The sequence below is a fragment of the Stenella coeruleoalba genome (assembly GCF_951394435.1).
Source record: "Stenella coeruleoalba genome assembly, chromosome: 17".
NCBI classification, from domain to species: domain Eukaryota; kingdom Metazoa; phylum Chordata; class Mammalia; order Artiodactyla; family Delphinidae; genus Stenella; species Stenella coeruleoalba.
The window spans coordinates 45704104-45724285 of record NC_137163.1 but is presented as its reverse complement, the minus strand read 5'-3'; the positions used below and the strand labels follow the sequence as shown (position 1 = coordinate 45724285).

General features: G+C 36.9%; 1 protein-coding gene across 2 annotated transcripts in view; it reads left to right on the top strand.

Moving 5' to 3' along the window:
• The window catches only part of RIPK2 (receptor interacting serine/threonine kinase 2), a 30432-nt gene extending 20284 nt beyond the window's left edge, over positions 1-10148 (top strand). For both annotated transcript variants that reach the window (XM_079901663.1, XM_079901664.1), the window contains exons 7-11: positions 2149-2234; positions 5637-5720; positions 6833-6926; positions 8541-8696; positions 9502-10148. In XM_079901663.1, coding sequence (XP_079757789.1) covers positions 2149-2234; positions 5637-5720; positions 6833-6926; positions 8541-8696; positions 9502-9839 — 758 coding nt within the window. In that variant the 3' untranslated portion in view covers positions 9840-10148. The remainder of the gene's footprint in view (positions 1-2148; positions 2235-5636; positions 5721-6832; positions 6927-8540; positions 8697-9501) is intronic.
• The last annotated feature ends 10034 nt before the right edge of the window (positions 10149-20182 follow it).

Below are 20182 nucleotides of genomic sequence, written 5' to 3'. Positions count from 1 at the left end.
CTGTCAACTGAAGGGACAAAGTGTTACTAAGCCCATATGCTACAGATCTAAAAAGGGACAGATTCCAATTAGCTTTATCAGTAATAAAGGTGATGTTTTGATCATCATCTCTCATTATTATGTGGCTTTTCTTAATAGATTCTGAACTTAGGAAGACAAGACAGGGGTAATGCATATTGTACCTTATCTTCCCTTCTTAAACCTCCTACACCCTATGTTCTGTATTTCTTTTGAGCATTGACAAAGTAGAAACCATGAGAGAGAACTCCCTCGTAGTTCCACTACCAGATCTATAAACTTAGTTGTACTTGACCTGTCTTTCCTGCTTTATCTCTTTTACAGTGGGAAAAAAGTGTTCTTACACAATTGTAAACAGTATTACTTGTGCTCTGGATGCCATTCCCTTACTCTCTCCAGCATTCTGTTCTTTATATTCTCTCTCTGCTCTTGCATTGCCAATCTCTGCCTGTCTACTGGATCGTTCTTCTGTCATACAGATCTATGCTATTATTATATCCTATCTTTATATAGGAAAAAAATTCTTGACCCCATATCATCCTTCAGCTACCACCTCATTTTTCTACTCCCATTTAGATCTAAACACCTTGTAGGAATTGTCCATACTTATTGTCTCTACTTCTTCACCTCTAATTCAATTTTTAACAAACTTATATCAGTCTTCTGTTTTCATATCTCCACTAAAGCTGCATTTGTTCAAGTTACCAAGGATAGCAATTTTGGAAAATACTGCTTATCTTACTTGGCCTCTCAGCAGATTAGATATGGCTGACTCTTCCCTCCTTGAAACTTTCCCTCTGATAGCTTCCAAGAGACCATACTCCCCCTTATCCTCTCTTCCTCAATCACTTTTTTTCTTCCTCTGCTCAATTTCTAACTGTTGGAATGCCTCAGAGCTCTAATATGGGTCCTTTACTGTTTACCATCTGTACTTTCCCCCTAGATGATCCAGACCAGATCATGGCTTTTATACCATCTATATGTTAGTGATGCTCAGTTTTATATCTAGAGCCCTGGCTTCTCCCTTAAGCAACAGGTCCATATATTATTGTAGTAATAGTGGTACTTATGATTGTTTCTACTCATTGGCTATTATGAATCATGCTGCTGTGACTGTTCATGTGCAAGTCTGTGTGTGAACATATATGTTTTCATTTCTCTCAGGTAACTACCTGAGTGGAATTGCTTGGTTGTATGGTAAATTTATCTTTCATTTTTAAGAAAATGCAAAGCTGTTTTCCAGAGTGGCTGCATCATGATACATTCCCACCAGCAGTGTGTGAGGTTTTCTGTTTCTCTACATCATTGTCAATACTTGGTATTTTCTGTCTTTTTAATTTTACCTATTTTAGTGGGTATGGAGTGATGCCTCATTTTAGTGTTAATTTGCGTTTCCTAATGACTAATGGTGTTTAAGCATATTTTCATGTGCTTTTTAGCTATTTGTGTGTCTCCTTTGGTGAAATTCAATCTTTCACCCATTTTTAAATTGGGTTGTTTGTCTTAAGTTGTTAGAGTTCTTTTTATATTCTAGATATAAGCTCTTTAAAAGATACGTGATAGGTAAAAGTGTTCTCCTAGTCTGGGGCTTGTCTTTTTGTTTTTCTTAATAGCATCTTTTTAAATGCCAAAGGTTTCAATTTTTTTGAAGTCCTATTATCAAAAATTTTTTATGGATCCTGTTTCTGATGCCATATCTAGGAATTATTTGCCTAACTCAGGGTCATGAAGATTTTCACCTATATTTACGTTTAGGTGCATAGTCCATTTCAAGTTAATTCTATGTATGTTGTGAGGTAAGAATCTAAATTTTTCTGTTTTTGTGTGGATATCCAACTGTCCTAGTACCATTTGTCGAAAAGACTATCCTTTCCTCATTGAATTGCCTTAGCAACTTTGTCAAAAAACAATTGCCCATACTTGTAAGGGCTTTAGACTCTCAATTATGTTCCATTGATCTATCTTTAGATATGCCTATCTTTATGCCTGTACTAAACGCTCTTAAGACAGTTGAATGTCATCAGTTTGGGGAAAAATTTACTTAGGGCCTTATCAGTTAAATATTAGCATTTATGTTTTTCATTTTAATGGTTATAAGCAACCTGAACTCATTTTATTTTTCTTATTTAGAATGTTTAATAGAACTTGAACCAGTTCTGCGAACATTTGAAGAGATAACTTTTCTTGAAGCTGTTATTCAACTAAAGAAAACAAAGGTAAATTGTTAAATGTAATACTGGAAATTAGGATGTTAAATCATGGAGAGTTTTAGTTTAGTTTAATTTAGTTTTTTTCTACATACCTTCCACAGATACAAGCTACAGTACTGGGGTAGTAGTTAGCAAAGAGTATGAATGCTGCCTTGAATCTGTCACCAAAGAACTTTTCCATTTCATTTAAACAGCCTCCTCCAGATTTCAAAGGGATTTTCAGACCTCTCATATAGCAAATGTAAATTTAAAATGTGTAATGTGTGCCAGTTGTATACAGTTAATGCCCTAAATTACTACAGTTGTTGTTGTTGTTTTAATTCTATGTTTATTTCTCTAAAGTTTTGATATATAAAGAGTAAAAGATGTCTGGGTTATTGCACTTTACTGCCAAGTTAAGCTGTAGAATTTTTATTAATAATTGAGGCCCAAATGTGTATTTTCTATGGCTTGTTTGTATCTTTTTGTTTTCCCACTCAAACACTCCATGTTGCATAGACCAAAGTAGCAGTTGTTATGAATTACCTAGAACAGTTGTCTTATTTACTCATTCTGCTCTTGTAGATCAGAAAAACAATTGAAGGGACCCATTACTGCAAGGTTTTCTTGCTGCTATCAAAAATTGTTTAGAAAGCAACTACAGTCCTTTAGGGACAAAGTTAGCCCAGTTTAACACTTTCTGGGTTTCATTAAGTTGCATTTGAGATATGATAATAAAAACCATCATTTATTAGCCAATGTCTTAGGTTGTGAACAGGCATAATCTACAATTGATTTATCACTAAATGACATTGCTTGCCTCTTGCAGTTTGCTGGATCTGTTAACATAATCTTTGGTTTAAAAGGGAAGTGCATAAAGGAAACAACTGCCCTTAACCAAACTTAAAATTGATGGTGGCAGTATTAGTACCTGAGTTTTTTATGGAACTAAGGAGGAACTGTGCTTTAATCTTTTGATAAGTTTTCATTGACTTCTCTGCTTCTGAGTAGGTAGTCTTTTCCAGAACATTCCAATCTCTCCACTTCTTAGTAGATACAAACTTCTGTTAACATTTATTTTTGCCTTGTCTTTTCAGTTCCCTTTTCTCTCTTCACAACTTTCTCCTCTTCTGCCAAGCAAAGGTGGATAGAAGGGTCTGTTTTCTTGGTTCTAAGAAACTGAACTGGAAGAGAACCAATTCAGTTCCTTTTTTGTCCCCAACCAACTTAAATACTAGGATCTATATGTAAAACTGTTAATTTGAGGGAGAAATTTTTGCTTCTTAAATAAAGTAATTTAGTGTATATTTTTAAATACTTGAGTATCATTTAAATAGCATTACTTTCTTTGGTCACTGTTTTTAAGTTGCTGTATTGTTTTCACTCAGTGTTGTTATTTTTTTCTTTTTTTTTTAAATCCTTGTATTAATTCTGTAAAATTGTTAGAGAAAGAATATCATCTCCATTTTATAGATGAGATAACTGAGGTATAGGGAAGTAAGTCACATAACACTCTACACAGCTAACTAATGTCAGGGCCAAGGGTAGAATACAAATTTATTAAGATAATAAGATTTTTCATAAAGAAATTTCTGAAAACAAAGATCACAATTTAGGGTGACTTGTTTTGTTTGAGTTTCCTACATTTTTTTCAGTTCTTTGAACTGGCTCCTATAATTCATGTTTTCACAGATAGTATCTCTTATGTCTTGAGCAGTAAAAACTGAATCAAAAAAAGTTTTTCTTTGATATGTCATTTTACTTCTTTCTAGGGACTGACTCACTAGTGCATAAATATTTTTTGTTTTGTTTTTTTTTTGCGGTACGCTGGCCTCTCACTGTTGTGGCCTCTCCCGTTTCGGAGCACAGGCTCCGGATACGCAGGCTCAGCGGCCATGGCTCACGGGCCCAGCCGCTCCGCAGCACGTGGGATCCTCCCGGATTGGGGCACGAACCCGTGTCCCCTGCATCGGCAGGTGGACTCTCAACCACTGCGCCACCAGGGAAGCCCCAATTCATAAATAATTTGAATTATCATTAACTGATCGGTTATGAAAAGTGATGTTAGTAATTAATGATACTGTATAACAATAAATATTTTAATAAATTTAAAAGAACAGAAGAAATTTACATAACAGAAATGGATCCAAAGATGAATTTTAAAGGTTCATATAAAAATGTATTTAACAAATGTTCACTGGACTGCTGTGTGTAAAGTACTATGCCCTATAGATTATATACATAGATGAATAGCAGTTTTCTTTCTCCTAAAACTTCTTAGACATGTTATGGAGCAGACAGTTGTTAAGTATGAATAATGAAGGGCTGGGTGTGGATCCCACCAATTTCTAAAGTTCTGTAGAGCATTTGACGTTATGTTGGTTTGGGGAAGAAAAGCAGACCAATGGTTTTGTTTTTAAATCACTCAATAGTGATGGCAGCTAATCCAAGTCTGGCTTAAAGAGACAGGAGTGAGGGCTTCCCTGGTGGCACAGTGGTTGAGAGTCCGCCTGCCGGTGCAGGAGACACGAGTTTGTGCCCCGGTCCGGCTAGGCCTGTGAGCCATGGCCGCTGAGCCTGCGCGTCCGGAGTCTGTGCTCTGCAACGGGAGAGGCCACAATAGTGAGAGGCCTGCGTACTGCAAAAAAAAAAAAAAAAAAGAAAAAGAAAAAGAGACAGGAGTGAATCACTAAACAATTTTAGTACAAAGGCATAGTGTTTAAATAAATCATCTGTTTAATAGCTACCATTTATTGAATGCTTACAAAGTAATCTTAGGGACTCTGCATATATTACTTCTAATCCTTCTTACAGTAATCCTGCAAAATAGGTATTCTTATCTCCAGTTTACAGATAAGTAAACTAAGTTTAAGTCTCATGCCCAAAGTCAAACAGGTATCCTGGGATCTAAACCAGATCTCATTGGCCCCCATCGTTCCATTAGGGCACTCTGCCTCCTTTACCTAGTCCAGCCCTCCATTTCTTATCTATAAAATGAAAATAATAATAGTACTTAGAATCATGGTGCCTAAATTATAGTAAATGCTTAATAATTATGGATAGATAGATACACATACAAATTGAAATATATTAAGTACCTAGTTTGAACCAGATACTTTATATTCATTATCTCAATCTCTAGAATGATCCTGCATGTAGATATTATTCCATTTTAAAGGATGAATTTGCTCAAGGTAACCAGTTAATATGAGGCAGGATTCAAAGCCTGTGTCTCTAAAGTTATTTCCCCTATTCTACACTATCTCTACTTTAAGTTAGATATTATATTCTCAACTGATTGAGATTTTCTATTGATTTTGTATAAACATATAAAGATAAACATATAAAATATGTTAAGTAGATTGTATTTTACTCATATAATTTTCTAATTATCTCTAATTCAAGTACATATGTTCATTCTTATTACAGAATGCTTCAAGTACCGCTCACTTATGTGACAAGAAGAAAATGGAGTTATCTCTGAACATACCTGTAAATTATGGTCCACAGGAGGTAAAAATAATTACGTTGATTAAACTCAAAATGTGAGAAGAATATGAGCAATCATTTAGTCTCTCTCACTCTTTTATAGATGGGAAGCTAAAGTCCAGGGAGGTTTTAGGATTTTAGAATGGGAATCTCCAATTTGAAATCCAGCTCTTCTGATTCTTAGTTCATTGTTCATCTCATCAAATCACAGTCCTTTCTCTCTTGGGCATTGACTTCTGTCCCTGTCCTTGTTTTATGTAATGGATGGTGTTCCAGGGTAGTACATAGACAAATCATTGGTACAGTTCTGCCACTGTATTTCTTATTATACCTTCTTATTCAAATGTAAAAGAGCTATAATACCTGCCTTGTTCTTAACCTCTTACAATGATTAATAAAAAGAAAATGCCATTTGTGTGGCTATCCAAAAAGAAGGATTTCTTTAGTAGCATTCATTCAGAATTATTTCATATTAATGATTTCTTTTAAGAATATATAAGATATGTTCTCTTTACAGATTCAGAAAAGTAATAATACCTTCAAAATGAATCTTAAAACACAGTATGTAGTCTTTGAATCACCTTTATATTCACTATCTCATCATTGGATCTTTGAGCCCATACAGGCTCATTTTTAGATAAATACACAGAAAAAGAACCTGAGAGCCAAATTATTTAAATGCCTTGTCGAAGCTTAGGTAGTAATTCCATGACAGAGCTAGGATTAGATCCAACTTCTATATTACTTTTTCCATGGATTCCCACTTCTCCATGTTGAAGGAACCTGAGGCATTGAGAATAGGCATGTGCTCTAAATCAGTAGGTAATCAGAGCTGCAGATCTCAAATTTCTCATGAGCTGGACAGAGTCTCTGAGATTATGTACAAAATATTGAAAAAATAATGATTTCTAATATATTTAACTATTGCCCTACCCATCCAATTGACCTGATAAAGAAATCAAGTTCACAGTTTTGTTACTTCACATATGTGTTTAATTTTGTAAAGTGTAATTTGTATTAGTTTTGATTCTTTATTTATAATAAGCCAAAAGCAGGAACTCTTTAGAAATTAAAGCTGTATAACTTTTAAAATGATTTTTCTTTAACCTAAATCATTTATCTTCTATTTATTTTAGGAATCGTGTGGATCCACTCAGCTCCATAAAACTAGTGTTTCTCCTGGAACCTCAAGGACCCTTTCAGCTCCTCAAGACAATGATTTTTTATCTAGTACGTAAATTTTTCAGTCAGTATTACTTGCAAGTTTTCAATTTTCTTTCAAGATCATATTCTTGCAAGCAGTCATGGTTTGTATGGAACATGTCTTTCATTTGCATTTATAACTCGTTTTTTAAAAGTGACAGTCTAAAGATGTGAAAATAGTAGTGGGATGTTAAACAAATATATTTAAGTATTAAAAGCATTATGTTAGACACTACAGAAAGATATTTTTAAAAATCTTGTAAGAAAGAGGAGAAATGTTTCTAAGTCACCATAATATTAGACAAAGAGCAATGTATTATAAAAGATATAGGGATGTAGAACTATGGTAGTATAGTGGAAGAGTAACATTTTTTACAAAGCACTGTCACAACAACCTTGTGAGGGAGATATTCCTCATTTTACAGATTCTTAAGATCAAGACTTCTGGATCACATAGTTAGTAGCTGGCAAATCCAAGATTCGAAACCAGGTCTTTTTGATAAGTATTTTCATGTCACTACTACACCATGTTATCATCATGAAGAAATTATTTCTGGCTGAAGGTTGGACCTATAGTTATAAAGGATGGGCATTCCAGGCAAAAGGAACAGCATAGAGGCAAAGAAGCAAGAAAACAGAGAACAGTGAGTAGTTGGGTTTAGCTGGTGAAGAGGGTGAATGAAAGATCAGGAGGGTGGAGTCATATCATGATGAATTCTAATACTAGGCTAAGCCATTCAGGCTCATATCATGATGAATTCTAATACTAGGCTAAGCCATTCAGGCTCTTTTGCTTGGGTAGGGAACAATTACTGCAGATTTTTGAGCAAGGGTGTGACATGATAAAATTTTTTGCTTTAGGAATATTTATCCTGGCTGGAATATGTAGGATATTTTGGAAGGGAAAAGGAGATTCAAGGTGGAGAGACCAGTTAGGAGACTATTGGTCTATTATTGTACTACAGGTGAGAGATTATGATACCTGCTCCAGAGTGTGAAGGAGAGAATAGTGTGAGAGATGTTACAGAGGACACACTTTTCACTTGTAGGAAGGAAGAGAGAAAAAAAGATAAAGCTGAACAAGTTTAGCTGGAAGAACATTGATGCTATTAACAGAAATAGGAAGTGAAACAGGTTTTAAAGTTAAGATGAATAATTAAGTTTTTAATTTTTTTTTTTTTTTTTTTTTAATTTGAGCTGTTGAAAATGTAGGGTTCACTGAAGACAGAAAATTTAATTACATGGATTTGGGAAGGGAGGTGACAATTGAGGCCCTGAGATTGAATAAGTTTACCAAAGGAGAGTGTAGAAAGACACATCATATGTAATTTAGAGGACACATTTGAAGTGCAGAAGGAGGAAGATGACACAGAAGGAAAAAATATGGTACCACATGAAGAAGTAAAATTCTATGATTTATAATTTACATAGGACAGACGGAAATATGGTAAAAACATTAAGCATTAACCTTTTTTATCTAAAAAATATTTACTTGTGGAATTAGGTTTATGAACCAGCTTATGCAGTGAAAAATTAAGAGCCACTGAATACTACCCTCTCTATGACCCGGATGTTCATATTTTAGCTAATAGAAATAGCTAAGGAATATTCTACCCCTAATGCAGATGTTGTGTTTTATAGGAAAAACTCAAGACTTTTCTGTGATGCGTCAATGTCCAGTAAATCACAGTTGTGACAGTAACATTTCTGTGGCTCAAAGAGCAACATTCTGTGATCACAGGGCTGCTTCATGCTCCTTAGCAATAATAAATCCACTCTCAGCGGAGGGAAATTCAGGTAAATATGTACTATGAGACACTTTGTAAATGATGCCATTTATCTCACAACCATATGTTCAGTAGATTTGCTATATGATGTTTTATTTGTCTCTATTTCTTCAGTATGCTATATACATACCATAAGTAGGAAAGCACTTCCAATCCCCAAAGACATGAGTGTTGATATGTAATAATAGGCCAAAATAGTATTCCATGAACATCTATCTAGGGAGGGATTGCTAAGAGGAGGTGTGACAATATGTTACTAAAGGTAAATATATTTTTGTTTATTTATCAAATATGCAGGTATTCTTTATGTTTTTTAAAAAAATCTGAGAAAAAGTGACATTTGCCCCCATGAATTATAGTGTATAAAAATGCAGTACTTTGGGCTTCCCTGGTGGCGCAGTGGTTGAGAGTCCACCTGCCAATGCAGGGGACACAGGTTTGTGCCCCGGTCCGGGAAGATCCCACATGCCGCAGAGCGGCTGGGCCCATGAGCCATGGCCACTGAGCCTGCGTGTCCGGAGCCTGTGCTCTGCAATGGGAGAGGCCACAACAGTGAGAGGCCTGCGTACCGCAAAAAAAAAAAAAAAAAAAAAAAAAATGCAGTGCTTTTTCTTGGAGGGAAAGGGAAGAGATAACCCAAATATCTGAATGTTTCCTGAAAATAAATAGCATCCCTCAAAATACTGGTGTTCCATATGAGAACAATCACAGCAAAATTAGGTTTTATGCCTTATTATTTTGTTTTTCATCTAATTTTACTCATAGCTATATATCTGTCCCCACCTTCTTACTTGTCATCCCTTGCTTTTCTACAGAGCAATTTCAGCCTGGTATAACCCAACAGTGGATCCAGAGTAAAAGGGAAGATATTGTGAACCAAATGACTGAAGCCTGCCTTAACCAATCTCTAGATGCCCTCCTGTCCAGGGATTTGATCATGAAGGAGGACTATGAACTCATTAGTACCAAACCTACAAGGACCTCAAAAGTCAGACAATTATTGGATACTAGTGACATCCAAGGAGAAGAATTTGCCAAAGTTATAGTACAAAAATTGAAAGATAACAAGCAAATGGGTCTTCAACCTTACCCAGAAATACTTGTGGTTTCTCAATCTTCATCTTTAAATTTATTCCACAATAAAAACCTATAAGTAACTCTTTTTCAAGAAGAAAAGTCAATGCATAAAAGGGTATTTTATATTTCTTTTGCCTTGATAATGTTTTTATGAGATTCATATGAATATTAGAAAGTTTAATGAAGTTTCTTCTTCAGATAAATATTAGTCTCCTTCCATGACATTATTTTTTAAATTAATACAGTAGAAAGTTTGATTTTTGCTGCATAGTTCAATTCTTTTTGTCTCTTTGGTTAATTGAAACTATTTTTTCAATGTAATAATTATATTTTTATTGTACAAAACAGTGTCCCATTTTCACATATACTTTCTTTGTGGATTATTTATTGTTTAAGATGCTTGACTTTCTGAAGACTTAAATCAAAGAAACTTTTAAATGTTATTTATTGAGTTGTTTAGAAAATTGTTTCAAAGATAAGCAATACAAAGTGTATAAAGAAAAAATTAATCCTTCAACATGTGTTTCTACTTCTATTCCTAGCCTCAAGTAACAATCAAGGTAACAACCAAAGTTAACAGCATGATGTGTATCGTTCTATCCCTTTCTTCCTGCTCATACTTAAAGTATATGCCTGGGGGGGACTTTCAAGATGGCGGAGGAGTAAGACATGGAGATCACCTTCCTCCCCACAAATACATCAAAAATACATCTACAGGACTTCCCTGGTGGCGCAGTGGTTGAGAGTCTGCCTGCCGATGCAGGGGACACGGGTTCGTGCCCCGGTCCGGGAAGATCTCACATGCCGCGGAGTGGCTGGGCCCGTGAGCCATGGCCGCTGAGCCTGCGCGTCCGGAGCCTGTGCTCTGCAACGGGAGAGGCCACAACAGTGAAAGCCCCGTGTACCGCAAAAAAAAAGAAAAAAAAATACATCTACGTGTGGAACAACTCCTGCGGAACACCTACTGAACACTGGTGGAAGACCTCAGACTTCCCAAAAGGCAAGAAACTCCCCACGTACCTGGGTAGGGAAAAAGGAAAAACAGAGACAAAAGAATAGGGACAGGACCTTCCCCTCCGGGAGGGAGCTGAGAAGGAGGAAACGTTTCCACACACTAGGAAGCTCCTTCACTGGTGGAGATGGGGGGTGGGCAGTGGGGAAGCTTCAGGGCCATGGAAGAGAGCACAGCAGCGGGAGTGTAGAGGGCAAAGTGGAGATATTCCCACACAGAGGATCAGTGCCTACCAGCACTCACCAGCCAGAGAGGCTTGTCTGCTCACCTGCCAGGGCGGGTGGGGGCTGGGAGCTGAGGCTCAGCCTTCGGAGGTTAGATCCCAGGGAGAGGACTGGGGTTGCTTGTGTGAGCACAGCCTGAAGGGGGCTAGTGATCCACAACTATCTGGGAGGGAGTCCGGGAAAAAGTCTGGACCTGCCTAAGAGGCAAGAGACCATTGTTTCAGGGTGCGCAAGGAGAGAGGATTCAGAGCATTGTCTAAACGAGCTCCAGAGACAGGCGCGAGCCACGGCTACCAGTGCGGACACCAAAGGCAGGCATGAGACACTAAGGTTGCTGCTGCAGCCACCAAGAAGCCTGTGTGCCAGCACAGGTCACTATCCACACCTCCCCTCCTGGAGCCTATGCAGCCTGCCACTGACAGGGTCCCATGATCCAGGGACAAATTCCCCGGGAGAACACACGGTGCACCTCAGGCTGTTGCAACATCACACCAACCTCTGCCAGTCAGGCTCGCCCTGCTTTCCGTACCCATCCCTCCCTCCTGGACTGAGTGAGCCACAGACCCCTAATCAGCTGCTCCTTTAACCCCTCCCTGTCTGGCCGGGGAACAGACGCCCTCAGGTGACCTACATGCAGAGGTGGGGCCAAATCCAAAGCTGAACCTCAGGAGCTGTGCAAAGAAGAGAAAGGGAAATCTGTCCCAGCAGCCTCAGGAGCAGTGAATTAAATCTCCATAATCAACTTGATGTACCCTGCATCTGTGGAATACCTCAACAGAAAACAAATCATCCCAAAATTGAGACGGAGGACTTTGGGAGCAACTGTAGAGGTGGTGTTTGCTTTCTGCATCTAATTTGTTTCTGGTTTTATGTTTATTTTAGGTTAGTAGTTAGAGCTTATTATCATTGGTAGATTTGTTTATTGATTTGGTTGCTCTCTTCCTTTTGATATATATATATATTTTTTGTTTTTCTCTTTTTGTGAGTGTGTATGTGTATGCTTCTTTGTGTGATTTTTGTCTGTATACCTTTACTTTTACCATTTGTCCTAGGGTTCTGTCTGTCCATTTTTGGGGTTTTTTTTTTTGTTTTATTTTTTTTGAATAGTTTTTAGAGCTTTTATCATTGGTGGATTTGTCTTTTGGCTTGGTTCTTCCTTTTTTTTATTACTTTTTTATTAAAAAAATTTTTTTAATTTTTTCTAATTATTTTATTTATTTATTTTTTATTCTCCCTTTTCTTCTGAGTCAAGTGGCTGACAGGGTCTTGGTCTCTGCCCAGGTGTCAGGCCTGAGCCTCTGAAATGGGAGAGCTGAGTTCAGGACATTGGCCCACCAGAGGCCTCCCAGCCCCACGTCATATCAAATGGCAAAAGCTCTCACAGAGATCTCCATCGCAATGCTAAGACCCAGCTCCACTCAACAACCAGCAAGCTACAGTGGTGCACACCCTATTCCAAACAACCAGCAAGACAAGAACACAAGCCCACCCATAAGTAGAGAGGCTGCCTAAAATCATAGTTCACAGACACCCCAAAACACACCTCTGGATGCAGTCCTGCTCACCAAAGATCCAGTCTCATCCACCAGAACACAGGCACTAGTCCCCTCCAGCAGGAAGCCTACACAACCCACTGAACCAACCTTAGCTTCTGGGAGAAGAAACAGAAGCAACGAGAACTATGAACCTGCAGTCTGTGAAAAGGAGACCCCAAACACAGTAAGTTAAGCAAAATAAGAAGACAGAGAAATAAACAGAAGAAGGAGCAAGGTAAAAACGCACCACACCAAACAACTGAAGAGGAAACAGGCAGCCTACTGTAAAAAGAATTCAGAGTGATGATAGTAAAGGTGATCCAAAATCTTGGAAATAGAATGGAGAAAATACAAGAAACATTTAACAAGGACCTAGAAGAACTAAAGAGCAGACAAACACTGATGAACAAAAATAAATAAAATTAACAATTCTCTAGAAGGAATCAATAGCAGAATAACTGAGGCAGAAGAACAGATAAGTGACCTGGAAGACAAAGTAGTGGAAATAACTACTGCAGAGCAGAATAAAGAAAAAAGAATAAAAAGAATTGAGGACAGTCTCAGAGCCCTCTGGGACAACATTAGATGCACTAACATTTGAATTATAGGGATCCCAGAAGAAGAAAAAGAGATTAAAAAAAGGGATTTAGAAATTATTTGAAGAGATTATAGTTGAAAACTTCCCTAATGTGGGAAAGGAAATAGTCAATCTTAAGTCCAGAATGCACAGTGAGTCCCATACAGGATAAATCCAAGGAGAAACACTCCAAGACACATAAAAATCAAACTATCAAAAATTAAATACAAAGGACAAATATTAAAAGCAGCAAGGGAAAACCAACAAATAACATGCAAGAGAATCCCCATAAGGTTAACAGCTTATCTTTCAGCAGAATCTCTGCAAGCTAGAAGGGAGTGGCAGGACATAATTAAAGTGATGAAAGGGAAAAACCTACAACCAAGATTACTCTACCCAGCAAGGATCTCATTCAGATAAAACAGAGATATTAACACCTTTACAGAGAAGCAAAAGCTAAGAGAATTCAGCACCACCGAACCAGCTTTACAACAAATGCTAAAGGAACTTTTCTAGGCAGTAAACACAAGAGAAGGAAAAGAGCTACAATAACAAACCCAAGACAATAAGAAAATGGTTATAGGAACATACATATCAATAACTACCTTAAATATAAATGAATTAAATGGTCCCACCAAAAGACATAGACTGGCTGAATGTATACAAAAAGAAGACCCGTATATAGGCTATCTACAAGAGACTCACTTCAGACCTAGGGACATATACAGAGTGAACGTGAGGAGGTGGAAAAAGGTATTCCATGCAAATGGAAATAAAAGAAAGCTGGAGTAGCAATTCTCACATCAGACAAAATAGACTTCAAAATAGAGTATCACAAGAGACAAAGAAGGACCCTACATGATGAAAAAGGGATCAACCCAAGAAGAAGATATAACAATTGTGAATATTTATGCATCCAACATAGGAGCACCTCAATACATAAGGCAAATGCTAACCATAAAAGGGGAAGTCGAAAGTAACACAATCAGAGTAGGGGACTTTAACACCCCACTTTCACCAATAGATCATCCAAAATGAAAATAAATAAGGAAACACAAGCTTTAAATGATACATTAAGCAAGATGGACTTAATTGACTTTTATAGGACATTCTATCCATAAACAACAGAATACACTTTCTTCTCAAGTGCTCATGCAACATTCTCCAGGATAGATCATATCTTAGGTCACAAATCAAGCCTTGGTAAATATAAGAAAATTGAACTCATATCAAGTATCTTTTCCGACCACAATGCTATGAGACTAGATATCAACTACAGGAGAAAATCTGTAAAAAATACAAATGGGCTTCCCTGGTGGCGCAGTGGTTGGGAGTCCACTTCCTGATTCAGGGGACGCGGGTTCGTGCCCCAGTCTGGGAGGATCCCACGTGCCACGGAGCGGCTGTGCCAGTGATCCATGGCCGCTGGGCCTGTACGTCCGGAGCCTGTGCTCTGCAACGGGAGAGGCCACAGCAGTGAGAGGCCCATGTACCACCAAAAAAAAAAAAAAAAAATACAAACACATGGAGGCAAAACAATATACTACTAAATAACCAAGAGGTCACTGAAGAAATCCAAGAGGAAATCAAAAAGTACCTAGAAACAAATGATAATGAACACATGGTGACCCAAAATCTATGGGATGCAGCCAAAGCAGTTCTAAGAAGGGAGTTTATAGCAATACAATCCTACCTCAAGAAACATGAAAAATCTAAAATAACCTAACCTTACACCTAAAGCAAGTAGAGAAAGAAGAACCCAATAAATAAATAAATGAATAGGAAATGAAGGAAGCGATAGCAGAGACCATGAAAACTAAAAGCTGGTTCTTTGAGAAGAAAAACAAAATTGATAAATCATTAGCCAGACTCATCAAGAAAAAAAGGGAGAAGACTCAAATCAATAGAATTAGAAATGAAAAAGGAGAAGTGACAACAGACACTGCAGAAATACAAATAATCGTGAGAGATTACTACAGGCAACTACCTGCCAATAAAATGGGCAGCCTGGAAGAAATGGACAAATTCTTAGAAAAGCACAACCTTCTGAGACTAAGCCAGGAAGAAATAGAAAATATAAACAGAGCAATCACAAGCACTAAAATTGAGACTGTGATTAAAAATCTTCCAACATACAAAAGCCCAGGACCAGATGGATTCACAGGCAAATTCTATCAAAGATTTACAGAAGAGCTAGCACGTATCCTTTTCACGTGTCTCTTCCAAAATATAGCAGAGGGAGGAACAGTCCCAAACTCATTCTACAAGGCCAGCATCAGCCTGATACCAAAACCAGACAAACATGTCACATCAGAAGAAAACTACAGGCCAATATAACTGATGAACATAGATGCAAAAATCCTCAACCTAATACTAGCAAACAGAATCCAACAGCACATTACAGGAATCATAAACCATGATCAAGTGGGGTTTATCCCAGAAAAGCAAGGAATCTTCAATATATGCAAATCAATCTGTGTCATACAGCATTACAGTTAACAAACTGAAGGATAAAAACAATATGATGATATCAATCGATGCAGAAAAAGCTTTCAACAAAAGTTGACACCCATTTATGATAAAAACCCTCCAGAATGTATGCATAGAGGGAATCCACCTTAATGTAATAAAGGCCATATATGACAAACCCACAGCCAGCATCGTTCTCACTGATGAAAAACTGAAACCGTTTCCTATAAGATCAGGAGCAAAACGAGTGGCCCACTCTCAACACTATTATTCCACATAGTTTTGGAAGTTTTTGCCACAGCAATCAGAGAAGAAAAAGAGATAAAAGGAATCCAAATCAGAAAAGAAGAAGTAAAGCTGTCACTGTTTGCAGATGACATGATACTATACATAGAGAATCCTAAAGATGTTACCAGAAAACTACTAGAGCTTATCACTGAATTTGATAAAGTAGCAGGATACAAAATTAATGCACAGAAATCTCTTGCATTCCTATTCACTAATGATGAAAAATCTCAAAGAGGAATTAATGAAACACTCCCTTTTACCATTGCAACAACAACAACAACAAAATACCTAGGAATAAACCTACCTAGGGAGACAAAAGACCTGCATGCAGAAAACTATAATACACTGATGAAAGAAATTAAAGATACAGACAGATGCAGAGATATACCATGTTCTTGGATTGGAGGAACCAACATGGTGAAAATGACTCTACTACCCAAAGCAATCTACCAATTCAGTGCAATCCCTATCAAACTACCAATGGCATTTTTCACAGAAACAGAACAAAAGAATTCACAATTTGTATGGAAACACTAAAGACCCCGAACAGCCAAAGCAATCTTGAGAAAGAAAAATGGAGCTGGAGGAATCAGACTCCCTGACTTCAGACTATATTACAAAGCTACAGTAATCAAGACAATATGGTACTGGCACAAAAACAGAAAGATAGATCAATGGAACAGGATAGAAAGCCCAGAGATAAACCCACACACATATGGTCACCTTATCTTTGATTAAGGAGGTAAGAATATATAATGGAGAAAAGACAGCTTCTTCAGTAAGTGGTGCTGGGAAAACTGAACAACTACATGTAAAAGAATGAAATTAGAACACTTCCTAACACCATACATAAATATAAACTCAAAATGGAATAAAGATGTAAATGTAAGGCCAGACACTAAAAAACTCTTAGAGGAAAACATAGGCAGAACACGCTATGACATAAATCACAGCAAGATCCTTTTTGACCCACGTCCTAGAGTAATGGAAATAAAAACAAAAATAAACGGAACCTAATGAAACTTGAAAGGTTTAGCACAGCAAATAAAACCATAAACAAGACAAAAAGGCAACCCTTAGAATGGGAAAAAATATTTGCAAATGAAGCAACTGACAAAGGGTTAATCTCCAAAATATACACGCAGCTCATGCAGCTCAATATCAAAAAAACAAACAACCCAATCCAAAAATAGTCAGAAGACCTAAATAGACATTTCTCCAAAGAAGATATACAGATTGCCAACAAACACATGAAAGGATGCTCAACATCACTAATCATTAGAGACATGCAAATCAAAACTATAATGAGGTATCACCTCACACCAATCAGAATGGCCATCATCAAAAAATCTACAAACCGTAACTGCTGGAGAGGGTGTGGAGAAATGGGAACCCTCTTGCACTGTTGGTGGAAATGTATATTCATACAGCCACGATGGACAATAGTATGGAGGTTCCTTTAAAAACTAAAAATAGAACTACCATATGACCCAGCAATCCCACTACTGGTTCTAAGCACTGAGAAAACCATAATTCAAAAAGAGTCATGTACCACAATGTTTATTGCATCACTATATACAATAGCCAGGACATGGAAGCAATCTAAGTGTCCATCAACAGTTGAATGGATAAAGAAGATGCGGCACATATATACAATGGAATATTACTCAGCCATAAAAAGAAACGAAATTGAGTTATTTGCAGTGTGGTGGGTGGACCTAGAGACTGTCATACAGAGTGAAGTAAATCAGAAAGTGAAAAACAAATACCGTATGCTAACACATATATATAAAATCCAAAAAAAAAGGGGGGGTTCTAAAAAACCTAGGGGAAGACAGGAATAAAGAGACAGATGTAGAGAATGGACTTGAGAACACAGGAGGGTGAAGGGTAAGCTGGGACAAAGTGAGAAAGTGGCATGGACTTATATATACTCACAAATGTATAATAAATAGGTAGTGAGAAGCAGCCACATGGCAGAGGGAGATCAGCTCTGTGCTTTGTGTCCACCTAGAGGGGTGGGATAGGGAGAGTGGGAAGGAGACGCAAGTGGGAGGAGAAATCCGGATAATTGTATATATAGATGATTCACTTTGTTATACAGCAGAAACTAACACACCATTGTAAAACAATTATACTCCAATAAAGATGTTAAAAAGAAAAAAACATATCCTATGATAAACCATAATGGAAAAGAATATTTAAAAAAGAGAATATATGTATATATATATGTATGACTGAGTCACTTTGCTGTACAGCAGAAATGAACACAACATTGTAAGTCAACTATACTTCAATTTAAAAAAATTAAGGTTAAAAAAAATAAATATATGCCCATTTGGGGATGGATCTTTTCTTAATATTATCATCCTTATAACACATCATACTGCAACCTGATTTTTGCGCTTAATAGTACATAATGTGCAGCCTTCCAGATCACATATAAGCTTAATTCATTCATTGTAATTGCCACATAATATTATCAGGGATGCTTTTTTCATTTTCTTAACTCTTTCATACCAATAATATACAGTGTGAGTTCTTTTTTTGTTTAGTGTGTTATGTCACTAATGTGAAAACTTACAAGTAATAATAGCCCTTTTCTGAAAATGTTTATTAGCAGTGTCAGCAAAAAGTGTGATACAAGATAAATTTGAAAGTACAAGTTTTCAAGTTGGGATATACAGTATGACCCACAGTTTGAAAAAAGAAAAAAATGAGTAAAATGACTAGATGGCATTGAGACAATTAAATATTTTATTAAAATAAGTATTTTAATCTCCATTTTGGAGCTGGACCTGTGGTGCCTCATTACTGTGTCTTTGAGAAATATGGAAATTACTAGGGAAAGTTGGAAACTAAGCTTCTGAGTTATATTTTATTATATCTTATTTTTTAAAGTGTTTGGATAAAGATTTAATTTGGGAAATGGGAGGAAAAATCTTTTGGAGGCTTTACCCGTTTCTGTATACAATTTTGTAAGAATTTTGAATCTTGATGGTTTCAAATAGACTTTTATCATTTGATGATGTGGTACCTGGATTGATAAAGTGAACTTTGCCCTTTTTATTTCATTTTCTGTGTAGATCTAAAAACTCAAGATTTCCAATCAATCTGTATGCTTATGGCTCTGTGCATACCAGCCACTTTCTTCCATAACTTAGGGAGGCACAGATGCAGTCATCCGTCATTGCAGCTCTGCAAATTTTTCTGCACAAATAACAATGTACAATGATGAAGATGATGACAAGGATCAAGATGAATCTACGATGAGCTCTCAGCCATTAGTAGAATTGTTACAGTCTCAGCAACCAATGTTCATTATACCAGTAATCGATACAGTGATGTTTAGGGGAAGGTGCCACAAGGTATTCTGAGTATGACCTGTCAGTATAGAACAGGGCCTGGCGTAGACAGTTTCTAACTATCTCTTTAATGAATTGTTCATTGGAATGAAAGCTGGAGAAGGGAGGAGGAAGATGTTTCCTTGAAATCACATTTCCCAGGATGTAATGTGAATACAGCTGGTAGTAGATGGGATTGTTTCAGGTAGTATCCAGGCAAACAGCACTAAATTAACATTTGAGTCACAAAGGAAGTTCTTTGTAATTCTTTATTGAGTCATCTAGTTAAGTAAAGCAGAATGTTACAGTTGTGCTATCATCCTTTATTGTTAAGAAAAAGACTAGGCTTCAGGAAAAATAGTAGGAATTTTTATAATTTTTAAAATAATATTTCATTTGAAAATTACATATAACAAGTGGCACTGGTTTTCTACTTATAATATATAAAATTTTCATTTTATAATATTCAAATAAAAAGACAATATGAAATACTAAATTATAGGTGGTATACATGAATGTGAACAATAGAATTAATAAGAAAATGACTAAGATTCAATCACTCTAAGAAGGGGCCTAAACTTTTATAATAATCTACTTTTTAACTAGATAGTAACAGGTAATGCTAATGCATTCTTTGCACTGTATGTTAAGGCAGTGCTACCCAGATGAGTAGTCCACAGAGCAGCTGCATTAGCATCACCTGGAGCTTGTTAGAAATGCAAACTCATGACCCCTACCAGACCTTTTGAATCAATCTCTGGTGGTGAGTTCAGGAATCTGTTTTAACAAACTCTCCAGACCATTATGCATGCTATAGTTTGTTTTAAGAAACACATAGAGGAGGGGATCAAGATGGCAGAGTAGAGTGATATGGAACTTGCCTCCTTCCACAAATACATTAAAAATACATCTACATGTGGAACAATTCTCACAGAATAACTACTGAAAGCTTGCAGAAAATCTCATACAA